General features: G+C 36.2%; 1 protein-coding gene across 1 annotated transcript; it reads left to right on the top strand.

The window, feature by feature from the left end:
- Positions 1-3,773: 3,773 nt before the first annotated feature.
- Positions 3,774-14,679, top strand: LOC145807724 (uncharacterized). Its single transcript, XM_082906436.1, has 3 exons — positions 3,774-4,306; positions 4,458-4,518; positions 14,468-14,679. The coding sequence occupies exons 1-3, from the start codon at positions 3,963-3,965 to the stop codon at positions 14,486-14,488; spliced, it is 426 nt and encodes a 141-aa protein (XP_082762562.1). The 5' UTR covers positions 3,774-3,962; the 3' UTR covers positions 14,489-14,679.
- The last annotated feature ends 260 nt before the right edge of the window (positions 14,680-14,939 follow it).

The following is a 14,939-nucleotide window of genomic DNA, read 5'->3' as shown; positions in this document are numbered from 1 at the left end:
ATGTGGCGAGTATGATGTGACATTGGATACATCTAGAAAGTTTATACTTTTTTCAAATGTAACACTTCAACGTAACATGAAAAATGCTAGAGATATTAAAAGTTCTACCAAAATTTCTACCAAATGTCTCACATGGATGTGCCGCACCCATGTGAGACATTTGGTAGAAATTTTGATGGAACTTTTAGGGTCTCTAGCATTATTCATATAACACTCCAACAAACAAAAACTCTTTAATGTACTTTTTTTTAAATGTAACACTCCAATATAACATTCCAATGTAACATTCCAACAAATATCAACAATTAACGAGATTATAATGACAAACTAGTCATTACACATCCAAAAGGAGTAAATAAATCATAAAAAAACATATGTACTATATGGATCACAAATTTAAGATAAGAGATTTATTGGTCAATTTTCTTTAAAAAATTATAATTTGAATTAAAATTTTATTTTGTTAGAAAATTTGTAATTTTCCCCAAGACACAACGGTCTCATTTGGGAAGTTAGCTACTTTAGTTTGATTTTTAATTATTTTAGCTTGACAAAAAAAATTGTGTTTGGAAAGATAGTTGAATTTTTTTTAATTGATTATGAGAGAAAAAATAAAATGATTATGAATGAAATGTAATATTTTATCTTATTAATTATTTTAACCTATTTTATCTCTATTAACCCAAACATGAACTACGTAAAACTTTGAAGACATTTGATAATATAGTGGAAACATTTGAAAACATCAAATTCAACTTCTACTCTTTGAACTCGTTTGTTTGGCTCCATAGAATGAAAGAGATGGGGAGTACGGTGTGATAAAATGGGGAGATTATTAGTGTAGTAGTATTATGTTAGATATGTAGGATAAAGAGTATTTATTTGTATATCACCAAATTAATAATACTATAGATACTATTAATATATAAAAATTATTATTATTTTTACACTTTTCCGTCCACTTAATCTAGAGACGCTTAAGACAATATAAATTTTGCATTAAAATCATTTAAAAATTCACTAAACATAAAACAAACAAAAAAAAACATATTTTTTTAGTATTTATTAAAAAATTTAAATATTTCTTTCACAAATAAATTATTTGAAAAATAATAATATTAAATTTTATTTAATATTTTAATCCATTAATCCTATCACTAGATTTCTAATCTCATATATTTTCCTTCCCTGTTAGTCCAACCAAGAAGGAGGATTGCTTCACACCTTTCACAACCAAACACTATCTATATGTTTGTCCCTCACTCATGGAGCGAAACAAATATGAGTAAAGGGATTTACTATCCGGTTAGACTAGTAATCCCCTACATGGTAGAATTAACAAAGTCATGAGGGTTAGAGTGAGGGGATTAATGAAATTTTAAATGATTTTTAAGCAAAAGTTATATTAAAAAATATTAAAACTTAAAAATATTAATTTTATATATTTAATATTATGTATTACTAATCTGATGGTCCTTCATCTCGAACCTAAGAGCATCCTTAGCAGTCTCTCCAAATTGTTCTCTTACCTATTTTAAGGGATTGGAACTCCTTTATACCTCCTCATCAGCTCCTCTATAAGCTACCGTAAACTAATATTTGCTACAGTGACTCCCTACAAATAGGGAGTCACTATAACTCTTTTATATCTAACAAAATTGCTACATTGGTCGTCCACCCGGATGTTTGGCCGATCGATTCCCCGGATGTCCAGCCGGTCAACCCCCTTAGTTACTACTCTTAGAAGAAGACACCAAAAGCACTTGCATGCGTATATAAAGATTCATCATCATCACAATCTCTCTCTCTCTCTCTCTCCACACCCAATTTGGTATGAATCTCTCACAAACCCATCTTTTATCTCCACTTTCTAACTCTTTTACGGTCTTTACTCAGTCCATCTTTCGATTTTCTAGTTAAAGCCCATTACTTTCTGAGCTGGGTTGCTGAGTTCAAATTTATCTAGGAAGTGTACATCAATTTCTCTAGACATTTTTTGTGTAGAAATAGAATTGGATATTTTCAATATTCATATCTTTAATTTCAATCCAAGAAGAAGATAAAAAAGTGAAAGAATAGGAAAAGAATATTTTAATAATATTATAAGAAAAGAATAGCAAATTTATTAAGAAAAGTAAATGAAAAAATAATTTTTAAAATAAAATATAAATTTTTTAATAATATTTTAAGATAAAATTTAGGGAGACTTATTTATAAGCAGGGCCGACCCTGAGTTCGTCGGGGCCTAAGGCGAATTTTAGAAATGGGGGCCTTTTATATTGAAAAAAAAAATCATGAATAAAACGATAAGTTACAATTTTTTTATTTGTTTGTAACCATAAAAAAATTTACTTACACATATAATCATTAAAATTATAAATAAAACAATTTAATAAAACAAAATTAGAACAAAAAAATTAGAAAAAAATTATTCAATTAAAATTGATAAAGACCTAGGTAAAAAAATTTGAGCAAAATTATTTATTCCACTAAAATCTAATAGATAAAGAAGGTAAAAATAAAAAATAAAAAAAATACGGCCCATATATTGTATGTATTATTTTTCTTGAGCCCAAACACTTTTTTTTTAATATATATTTTTATTTTAATAAATATGGACCAAACTACACTTATAAATAAATATGGAGTAAATCATACATGGACCCAAAAAAAATATTTTGGGGCCCTTTAAATTGATCCTAAAACCAAAAAAAAAAAAATATTGAGCCTATAATATTTTACCAAATTTAGGGGCCCTATGTTATATATGTTTATATGTTTTACCAAATTTAGAGGCCCTATTGCTTTTTATTTATTTATTTATATATTTTCATTTTAATACATATGGGCCAAACACATTTATAAATAAATATGGGCTAAATTATACATTGGCCCAATAAAACATTTGGGGCCCTTTAAATTGATCTTAAAACCAAAAAAAAAAAAAAAAAATTGAACCTATAACAATTTTTAAATTTGGAGGCCCTATTTTTGGGCCAAAATATGGGGCCTAAGGCACAAGCCTTACCTGCCTTAGGGCAGGGCCGGCCCTGTTTATAAGTCTTATTTCGAACACTTATGCTATGTTAAGTCCTGTATAATTTCTTATAGAGTTTCAAGTCCTATTTAGATAAGAATGTATTCCACAAGATCGTATGAGTTGTAAATAAATGGTATTAATATACTATTATACATTATAATAGCAAAGTCACATATAGGAAATTGAATGTTACCATAGATCATATCTACATGAATGTGAATTTCAAAATACACGAACAAGTAACATTTTCACATTCAATTTGAAAAATCAAAGACCTAGTAAGTTTGCGAAACGTAACGTGGCACGTTACGTTTATGTAGGTGTCACGTCACGTTACGTTACATTTATATAGGTGTCACGTTACATTTCGCAAACTTAATCTATGGTAACATTCAATTTCCTATAGATCATATCTATATGAATGTGAATTTCAAAATACACAAACAAGTAACATTTTCACATTCAATTTAAAAAATCAAAAACCTAATAAGTTTGCGAAACGTAACATGACACGTTACGTTACGTTTATGTAGATGTCACGACACGTTACGTTTATGTAATGTCCCATCTGATATGGTCACGTTACGTTACGTTTATGTAGGTGTCACGTTACGTTTCGCAAACTTAATCTATGGTAACATTTAATTTTCTATATATGATTTTATCATTATTTATAATATTAACAACTAATATTAAAAATAAATATATCAACAAACTTCACACAAGACTTATAAAAACATAACTTTTTTAATAAGACTATATATAGTATAATTGTAAATAATTTTTCCTAAAATTTAAGTAAAGTGCTGCGGATGTCTAATATAACCACCTTAATAATCTCCTCCGCAAAGCCACCAAGTAGTTGACTCATACCTGGCGCGCTGTCTCTCTCTCTCTCTCTCTCTCTCTGTGCATCACGTCGATGGCTTGTCTTCAGAACCGACTCATCATCGTCCCTTCATCAATCTCTCTCTACCTCTTCTCTCTCCTCCTTTTCTCCCAAACCCATATCTGTATGTCCTCCAGAACCAGAACCAAAAGACCCACCTTGAATCTGAATCTGAATCTGAACCTTCCAATCGCAGACATCCACGACATCCTCCCTGAGTACGGGTTCCCGAAGGGCATAATCCCGAACGCAGTGAAGTCGTACAGTCTGTCGTCAGTGGACGGGTCTTTCGAGATCGAACTGGAACAACCCTGTTACGTCCAGTTCGATAAGGATGAGCTTATCTACTACGACAAGAACATTAAAGGGGTGCTGAGGTATGGTTCTGTTTCCCATGTTTCGGGTATTCAAGCCAAGCAGCTCTTCTTATGGGTTTCTGTCACTGGCATGGATGTCGATTTCAATAAGGGTATGATTCAAGTTCATGTCGGACCTCTCTCTAAGAATTTGCCAGCCAACCAATTTCAGGATATTCCCAATTGTATCAACAAGGCTTCCCCACATTCTTCTACCACTCATTCAATCTGAGGTAACCCTTTTTTTTTTTTTTCCTTTTTTCTTTTTCTTTTTTCTGCATATATATATCTACAAAACATAAGAAAATTACAAAATTTTAGACATTTTATTACGTCAATTTGTGACAAGGTTACGCATTTTGTATTGATATTGCAAAATTTTGCAGGAAATTATCATTTTTTATGGTAGTGAACACTGTAGGATTTCTCAGCTTTTGGGAGAACATTTGTTTTACAAAGCTTTACCGCCATAATAATAATAATAATAATAATAATGAGCAATGGATATCAATAGTTATTTATTTCAATTACTTCATACAGTTTTTGAGCTATATAATTAGGATTTTATCTTAAGATTTTCATTGTAATGCATTTTATTGGTTGATATAATTTATATACATAGAAATTTACCAATGTGATTTTTATATTTGGAAAAACAACAATTGATATTTACATATGGTAGAAAATCAAATCAATAGAATCGATGCTATTATGTGTATTGTGGAATAATTGGGAGTAATCCCATATACATTGGAAGGATACTCATGAAATACAGTGATACCCTCAAGATAGTGAAGCTGCGCAGAGTGGCTCCTACATTGGGATTGCATCAAATTCAATTTTTTTCTTCTCCAAACTTCATAGATTGTGATTTTTTTATTCTGTTCACTTCAAATCTTTAAAGCTTAGTTCTTGGGCTTGAATCTAAAGTCCTCCAAGTGTTTAGTTAAGCTTGCAAAACCTTCCCAATTATGCCATTTCAGTGCAGGGAATCAATCTTCTTGCAAACACATGAAACAACACGAAAACATTGAGTTATGGACTATAAAGTGTAGTTTGGAGGGCTTAAATTTGTAACGTTTTGGCGCTTATCAAGGACTAATATCCTAATCTAATTAGGAAACTTTCCTAATGCTATTTGGGAAACAAAATCATAATAATACAAAGTTAACTAAATACTGATAATAATATTCTACCAATTACATTTATGAGACCGGAACACCTTCAGACCCACGGGCTTCACCATAGGCTTCCAAATCTGATAATGGGCTTCTAATAACTAATCAAGGGTTGTGCCATCAATTCTCCTCTGCTGGAATGAACTCAAGTCCGGCGAGTTAGGAGCATGACCAAGAATCCCATTTGAAGGAGGAACACACTGAATCAATGAAGAGTTCTTCAATTTGACGGTATGCGAATAGGTGGGATAAATGAGAGTTTACTTTGTCTTACTGTCAATGAAAGATTATGTGTTGGCATGTCCAGTATAAATGGCATTGTGATCCCCAGATCCATGTACAACCTAGTAGAATATGACAAAGCTTTAGAGAAAGAACATCAGACATTACCATCTCTTTGAGGTTGCCAATGTTGAATGTCATGGGACACCATTTATCAACCTTTAGCTTGGTGCCAATGGGATGTGTCTCATTCTTCAAACCTAACTTTTTCACATCTTCGAACACAACATTAGTGCAACTTCCTATATTAATGACTACAGAGCACACTTGATCATGACACTTCACCCTTGTGTGAAGAATTTGTCGGCACTGTAGCTTTTCATGCTCCTTCATGTTTTCCTTACTAGTTGCAACTGGCAAGTAATGGCTGAATGATCCCAATCAGCCCATCTTGAAATTCTTCATCATCAAAGTCGGGATCAAGGGGATCAATAACCTGTACATCAAGCTTTGCTTCCTCAAACTCTTTTGCTTCCATAATCTCTTCATTTTCAATCACAGCAACAGACTTAATAGGCATATTAATCTTGGGTGAAGGTTAATCTCGAGCTTGATGTCCAAAACCTTGGCAATTAAAACATGGTAAAGCTTGGCACTTCAGATGGGATCTACAAAAGTCGTCTCACTCCTTGTAAGAGTGTCTACTGGTGGCCACACAGGAGTGTTCTTCTTCTCTTTTTCCATCTGAAGTGCTCCTTGGACAGCATTGACCGTATGGTAAAGCTTGCTTGCAGCTAATCCACGAGAGATTTGCAGATTTAGTCCATGACGGTACATAGAAATCATGACATCTTCATTCCATGGAAAATCGATCTTGTAGCTGAACTGTAGAATAATTGAGTGTATTCATCCACTGACTTGCTTCTTTAATTGAGTGAATTGCAACTGAGCTTGTTACTTGTAACTCGGTGGAACAAAGTAACGGTTCATTGCAATTTTCACGTCTTCTCAGTTACATATAGTGTATAATGTTCTTGCTGATATTTTGACCACCCAATTCTAGTTGTTCCCTTCAATTTTCTTTCGGTAAAAAATCTCTCTCCCCTCTGTCATATGGTACCATCGAAAGAAACTCTCTAAGCTATGTAACCAATCAAAGAATACCTCTGGATCTTGGTTCCCATTAAAATCTGGAATGTCTAGTTTGGCACCCTATCTACTTCATTCAGGTGAGGTTCGGGTGAGGATCCATTGGTGCTTGTTGGTGTCCATATCCACAAGTAGGGGGTTGCGGTGGAGCCTGTTAAGAGTCATCATTGACTTTTCTAGAATTATCTAGGCTATTAAGTGCATATGTTGAATAATTTAGAAGACTCTGGGAAGATCTAGAAGACTCTAGAAAAATCTAAAGAAATCTAGAAGATTCTAGAACGTTAGAGAAACTTGTAGAAATCTAGAGAAATCTAGAAGGTTCCGGAAGGTTCTAGAATATTTTAGAAGTATAGAAAGTACTATTATATATTAGAATAGTTTAGAGAGTTCTAAAATATTGGAAAGTGTGAGTATATGCTAGAATATTCTAGAGGGTTAATAATAGCCCTTAGATCAAAATGATCCTAGCTATCCATTGAAGAGGTGGATGACTATATAAAGGGAAGTGACCTCATTTGAAATGGATAAGACACAACAATCAAGAGTGGAGGCAAGTGCTTGAGTGTGAGTGATTCTAAGAGTGAGGTGTCCTTGAGAGTCTTCTTGTATACTTGAGTGTATCTTTGCATCTAAATAAAGATTCACTTTTGTATAGCCGTTGTGTTCTAACTCAACAATTTGGTATCAGAGCAAGGCGGTCAAGGACCATTTTCTTGAGTTGATTGTGCACAACTTAAGACTATGAAGCTTGTGGATTAGAGACCACACTTAATTGGTGAAAGTGCAGGAGGATCACACCAAGTCACGATGGTAAATCTTGTGAACACAACAAGTGTAGTCACAAGACTCAACAACAACTACCAGAGTTGGCAAAGTCGCATCAAGTTCTACCTTGAAGGGCAGGATTTGTGGGAGATTGTTAATGGAAATGAGACTGCACCACTTTCCACAAAAAATGCCAAGGCACTCCGCAAATGGAAGATCAAGGCTGGAAAGGCAATGTATGTGCTCAAGACAACCATAGAGGATGAGTCGCTCGGGCGCATCAGGAATGATGACACGCCCAAGGCAGCATGGGACACCTTTGCATCACTGTTTTCAAAAACAAATGATGCTCGTCTCCAATTTCTAGAAAATGAGTTGATATCTACCACTCAAGGAAGTAAGTCCATAAGTGAATATTTCACAAAAATTAAGGATCTATGTCATGAAATTTCAGATCTAGATCCCAAAGCAAATATTTATAAGGAAAGAATGAGGAGGATCATTATACATGGGTTAAGGCCCGTGTATAATGCATTCATCACAGCTATAAGGGGTTGGCCAATTCAACCATCTTTTATAGAGTTAGAGAATTTATTGGCCAATAAAGAAAGTCTATGCAAGCAAGTGGCTGGGGTCTCATTGGAGGCTGAAGAGGAGGCACTCTTCAGTGATAATAATAGAAGGGGTGGACCAAGACGGGGTGGACCAAGACGGCCTAACTCTATAAGGCCAAAGAAAAATGAAGAACATGCCAAATCACAGCAACAGGATGGGAGCTCTCAGACAGGGGGAGTTCAATATGGCAACAACAACCATGATCGACGATCCTCAGCACCTTGGCGGCGTAACATAAAGTGCTACAAATGTGGAAAGAAAGGTCACTACACAAAAGATTGTCGTTCTGCAAAAGATTGTCATTCAAAGAGAAGGCAAGAAGAAGGTAACTTGGTGACATCCAAAAGTCACCAAGACAACAGTGAGGAAGAATGGGACTTTCAAGCATCCTTTGCAGTGTTCGATCCTAATGAAACTTATTGCTTTGAAGAAACAGACTTTGATGTACAGGTAGTGCAAGAGCAACATAGTCTAACCGCTAGTGAATTGGTTGTATGTGTGGTTGTGTCTAAGCCTAATGAGTCGGCTCTTGTGGCGGAGTCTAAAATTGGAGCAATCAACTACAACAATGATTGGATTGTTGATTCAGGATGCTCTAACCACATGACTGGTGACGAGAAGAAGCTATCCAGCATGTCCAAGTACAAAGGAGGCCGGGTAGTAGTGACCGCTGATAATACAAGGTTGCCGATCACCCATGTTGGTAAGACAATCATCACTCCTCGCTTCAACTCTAACCAAATACATCTGCAGGACATCTATCATGTGCCAGGGATGAAGAAGAATCTGTTTATCAGTCTCACAACTCACACCCTCAGGCAACTATGTGTTATTCGGCCCAGAAAATGTGAAGGTTTACTAGAAGGTTAAGTTATCTGGTACTCCCATCATGGAGAGAAAACGATTGGAGTCTATCTACGTAATGTCAGCATAATCAGCCTACGTAGATAAGACTCGAAAGAATGAGACTGCAGACCTTTGGCATGCACGCTTGGGTCACGTGAGCTATCACAAGCTAAAAATAATGATGAAAAAGTCTATGCTCAAAGGCCTTCCTCAACTAGATATTCGAGAAGATACAACTTGTGCTGGATGTCAGTATGGTAAGGCACATCAGTTACCATATGAAGATTCAAAGTATAGAGCTAAGGAACCCTCAGAGCTTATCCACTCAGATGTCTTCGGATCGGTAAAGTAAGCATCAATCAGCGGAATGCGCTACATGGTGACCTTCATTGACGACTTCTCAAGGTACGTGTGGGTGTATTTTATGAAAGAGAAGTTTGAAGTTTTTGCCAAGTTCAAAGAATTTCGTAAGAAGGTTGAAAGCGAGCTTGGAAAGAAAATTCGATGCTTGCAAACAGATAATGGAGGAGAATATTCATCAAATGAGTTCTCTAACTATCTTAGAGAATGCCAAATTCGACATCAGTTTACCTGCTCAAGTACTCCACAACAGAATGGAGTGGCTGAAAGAAATAATAGACATCTTGCAGAGACTTGTCGGAGCATGCTACATGCTAAGAACGTGCCTAGCAAATTTTGGGCTGAATGTATGAAGACAAAAGCCCATGTGATCAACAGGCTACCACAGGCAGGTTTGGGGTTGGTCTCTCCCTTCTAGAAGTTATGGCACACAAAGCCCACAGTAAGTCACTTTCGAGTATTCGGATGTGTTTGCTACGTATTTGTGCCAAATCATCTACGTAGCAAGTTCGATAAGAAGGCAATTCATTGCATCTTCGTGGGTTACGACAGTCAAAGGAAAGGGTGGCAATAATGTAATCCCACGACTGGCCGCTGCTATACTTCGAAGAATGTTGTATTTGACAAAACCTCATCTTGGTGGTCTTCACAAGATGTACCATTGTTAGACTCCAGAAATTTAGTAGATCAATTACTAGAAAAGTTGGGGGAGCAAAGACGAGGAAGAGGCACCTCCTACTTTAGAAATCATCAAGGAGCCAGTATCAACACAAAGTGATGATGAGTTAGAGCCTGACTTGTCAAAGACACCAATAAGATCTTCAAGTTCGTGGAAAACAGGTGTCCATCACAAGAGTCCAAAAAAGGTTCGCCTGAGCCAACAAGAAGAGGTTGAAGAGATTGGACCAAAACTTAAAAGGTCGGAAAGACAATTTAAGCCTGATCCGAAGTATGTAAATGCTGCTCTAACTAAAGAAGATAGCATTACAGAGCCAACGACCTTTGAAAAGGCATCCCAAAGCAAAGCATGGCAGAAGGCAACGGAGGAAGAGATTCAAGCCCTCAAACAGAATCAAACATGGGAGCTAGTTCCTAAGCCCAAGGACACCGATATCATGCAAGTGGGTGTACAAAGTAAAAACTCATCCTGATGGATCGATAAAAAGGTGCAAAGCACATCTAGTGGCTCGAGGCTTCTCACAGCAATATGGATTGGACTAAGATGAAACATTTAGTCCAGTAGCAAAGATCACAACGGTGCGAGTACTAATAGCACTTGCAGCCAGCAAGTCTTGGAAGTTGTGGCAAATGGACATAAAGAATGCTTTTCTGCACGGTGAGATAGATCGAGATATATATATGGAGCAACCGAAGGGGTTTGAAAGCAAAGGCCATCCAACTTATGTTTGCAAATTAAAGAAAGCCTTGTATGGCTTAAAGCAAGCGCCGAGGGCATGGTATGGCAAAATAGCAGAATTTCTAGTACAAAGCGGGTACTCGGTGGCACCAGCGGACTCGAGCCTGTTTGTCAAGTCTCAAGGTGAGCAACTAGCTATAGTGCTAGTATACGTGGATGATTTAATCATCACAGGAGATGATAAAGAAGAGATCCAAAGGGCAAGAGAGAACTTGTCAGTATGATTTCAAATGAAGGAGCTTGGCGAACTCAAGCATTTTCTCGGGCTTGAAGTAGAACAAAGTAGCAAAGGCTTATTCCTCTACCAGCAAAAATATGTTAAAAATTTGCTGCAGAAGTATGAGATGCTTGAGTGCGAGCCAGTTTCTACACCAATGGAGATGAATGCCAAGTTATGCTCAGAGGAAAGTAAAGACTTAGAGGATGTAACTATGTATCGGCAACTAGTAGGTAATTTGATCTACCTCACCCTCACTCGGCCAGACATTACATATGCAGTTGGTGTAGTAAGCCGGTATATGCAAAAGCCAAAGAAACCTCATCTAGAAGTAGTTCATCGAATACTCCGATATGTGAAGGGTACAATTGACTTCGGTCTTTTGTACAAGAAAGGCGAAGCATGCAAGGTAATTGGCTATTGTGATGCTAATTATGCGGGAGATCATGACACACGGAGGTCGACTACTGGGTACGTGTTCAGCCTTGGTTCAGAAGCAATCTCTTGGTGCAGTAAGAGACAACCTACTGTATCATTATCTACCACAGAGGTTGAATACACAGTAGCAACAATGGCAGCTCAAGAAAGCACATGGCTTATGCAATTAATGAAGGATCTACACCAGCAAGTTGAGTATGGAGTATCATTGCACTATGACAATCAGTCAGCAATACGTTTGGCTGAGAATCCAATGTTTCATGCAAGAACAAAGCACGTGGGGATACATGACCATTTCATTCGAGAGAAGGTGCTCCAAGGAGAGATACAGATGAAATCAATCAGAACGGACGCAGGCTTGTTTACTAAGGGACTTGGAGCTTCAAAGGTTGTAGAGCTTCAGAAGCAACTCGGCTTAACTACAAAAGAAAAACTAAATAAAGGAGTCAATGCTGAGAGGGAGTGTTAAAAGTCATCATTGACTTTTCTAGAATTATCTAGACTATTAAGTGCATATGTTGAATAATCTAGAAGACTCCGGAAAGATCTAGAAGACTCTAGAAAGATCTAAAGAAGATTCTAGAACATTGTAGAAGATTCTGGAACGTTAGAGAAGCTTGTAAAAATCTAGAGAAATCTAGAAGGTTTCGGAAGGTTTTAGAATATTTTAGAAGTATAGAAAGTACTATTAGATACTAGAATAGTTTAGAGAGTTCTAGAATATTGGAAAGTATGAGTATATGCTAGAATATTCTAGAGGGTTAATAATAATCCTTGGATCAAAATGATCCTAGCCATCCATTGAGGAGGTGGATGACTATATAAAGGGAAGTGACCTCATTTGAAAGGGATAAGACACAACAATCAAGAGTGGAGTCAAATGCTTGAGTGTGAGTGATTCTAAGAGTGAGGTGTCCTTGAGAGTCTTCTTGTATACTTGAGTGTATCTTTGCATCTAAATAAAGATTCACTTTTGTATAGCCGTTGTGTTATAACTCAACAGAGCCACCAAAGGTCCAGTAGCTGTAACCTGCCCTTTATGTTCCAACGTAAGAGAGAATTTTTCGGCAGCAGCTTGCATTTTGGTCAAGGTTGCTTTTATCTCTTGCACATCGATTTTTTATCTCCTGATGTTCCTGAGGTAGGTCTTAAATTTGGAGTTTAAGTTGGCATTAGTGACCATGGTTTGCCTAAGTTGTGCCTTTGTTGGAGATATAGGACCTTTTTTTTTCTTTCTTTTTTTAAGTGGCTGGACTAAGGTAAAGGCAGGCTGATTTGTATTACTGTCAGGGATTATGGGCTGAATGTTGATAATGAATTGTAGGCTGAATTGGGTTTAAGGAGTAATCAATGCAAAGATTGTAATGGCTTTGATAGGAAAGATGAGCTGGCATGTATTTAGTGTTCTGGAGTGAATTAAGAAGACACAATAGGTTCGTTAAATTGGCAGTTCATGGGCTGTTGGTGTGGTTTTAATGAGCTGTGGGCCAAATATGCAGGTAGATTTGAAATTATTGGGCTGCCATGGGCAAGGGCACTGGGTAAAGGCAGGTTTTAAAATCATAAAATGGGCTTGTTTGTTGGGTATTTATTGCACTGAAGTTGACGCTACTTGTGGGGCTGGGTTGAAAACTTCTTCTTTTTTTTTTTTTTGGGGGAGGGTAGTTAAAATTGTTGGGTCAGGTTTTAAGGATTAATGGTTCAGATAAAGGGTAAATGGGTTGGGGTTTATAAAGGAAAAAGGGTTGGATTAAGGTGAAAACAAACCTTTATTGTTGTCCTCTTTGTTGAGGCAAAACCCGAACCGGTGGTCCATCTTCGTGACGACACTCAATTCCTGCATTAGAAGTCAGAATCTCACACCTTGGACTAGATTCAAAACCTAGCATGCCTGCATTCGAAACATATCACTTCCTACGTGTTCACTCTCATATTTTGAGATGCAAACAGAAAAACTAGGGTCAAATAGGTTTGAAAATTGCATAACTAAAACTAAATGTATAATATAATTTTAGCAACAATAGAAGTAGAAATAATGGGGAAATGGGTTGGCTTAAGTTTAAGAGTGCATCTGTGATATTATGTGATCAATGAATGTTAATAAAATTGAAAGGAAAATTTTGTAGAATGCTTAGATGCTTTATGACACAAAATAATATGAAACATGTTTATAAAAGAGTGCAGCTAAAATGAAAATGCTTAGATAAATTTGTGGTAAAACTAAGAAAGATATAATTAGAAATGAATATATTCATGAAATAGTATTAGTAGTACAAATTAAAGGTAAGTTGATGGAGAAGAGGCTATAAGATGATTTGGTTGTGTACAACGAAGTCATGTAGATGCAACGATAAGGCACAATGATGTGATTACCATTACTGGGAATGTTAGGGGGAGGAAAACACTTAAATTGACATGGGATGCAGTTATGAAACACTATATAAATTTATTTAATTTAACTAAGCATATAGCTTTTGACAAAGTGGAATGATGAAAAAGGATTTATGTGGTCAACTCTACTTGATTGGAACACAATTTAGTTTGGTTTGGTTTGGTTTGGTTTGGCTTGAAGTTACCACCTAATTTGTGTAAGAAAGACTGTTCTTGAGTTAGAATGATAAAACAATATTTATTGTTGTTCTTTTTAAAACGTGAAGGAACAGTTTTATATCTAACCTAAGGTTAGGGGCAGTATGTATGAAGGGTAATGTGAAGGCGATGGATTGACCTCTCTGTTCAAAAACACACTCTAACCACTGAGCTTCTGGAGCATTCATTCCCTATACAACACTTCAGTTGAAGTTCAAATGAAAGCATGTCATCAAGTTTAGGGCTTGGTCTTCCGGCTATATCTTAAACAATGATATGATTTATGAGCCAACTACCCTCCCTTGTAAGCAAAATTGGGATATTGGTTATTTATTCAAAAATAATTTCCTGGTTTGATGAATACATATATTTGCTTTTGGCAGGTTGGTACTCCCATGGTCTGAAGCCCTCCACCAACTTTTTCAGTGAATATGAAATGTGGAAAGGACATAATGTGTGTACTTGAAATGTTATTGTTTGTTTAGTGTGATCTTTCCACAAATGGAAAGGATTACTGTAAAATCCCTTGGACATCTATCTAATGTATTTTATATTCATTTGCAACGCTTATATAACCAGTGGTGAATTTGATCCATTTGTTTCTTGCCTTTCTTCGATACTCTTTTTTTTTCCCCCTTTGGGTACATCTGAATACAAAAGACTCGTAAATGTGAGTCCAGATCCTCTCCAGTTACTCTCTCCAATGGCTCCTACTGGGGATGGTCCAGATGGGGCCACATCACCTTGCAGGACACGGGTGACTCAGATTTGTTTCTTTATACAAAAAATTTCAAAATACACTCATATTGAATTACGTGCTCTTTCTCTGACACTCTCTCTCTATCTCCGTCATTC

The sequence above is a fragment of the Camellia sinensis genome, chromosome 14 (genome assembly GCF_055761805.1).
Source record: "Camellia sinensis isolate YWXY chromosome 14, ASM5576180v1, whole genome shotgun sequence".
In the NCBI taxonomy this organism is placed as follows: Eukaryota; Viridiplantae; Streptophyta; class Magnoliopsida; order Ericales; family Theaceae; genus Camellia; species Camellia sinensis.
This window is presented reverse-complemented; position numbering and strand designations above follow the sequence as displayed.

Excerpts from the sequence above, each read along its gene's own strand:
- LOC145807724 (XM_082906436.1), top strand. The coding sequence starts at position 3,963 with ATGGCTTGTCTTCAGAACCGACTCATCATCGTCCCTTCATCAATCTCT. Across the intron at positions 4,307-4,457 it reads AACATTAAAGGGGTGCTGAG|GATATTCCCAATTGTATCAA; the intron begins GTATGGTTCTGT and ends AACCAATTTCAG. Across the intron at positions 4,519-14,467 it reads TACCACTCATTCAATCTGAG|GTTGGTACTCCCATGGTCTG; the intron begins GTAACCCTTTTT and ends TGCTTTTGGCAG.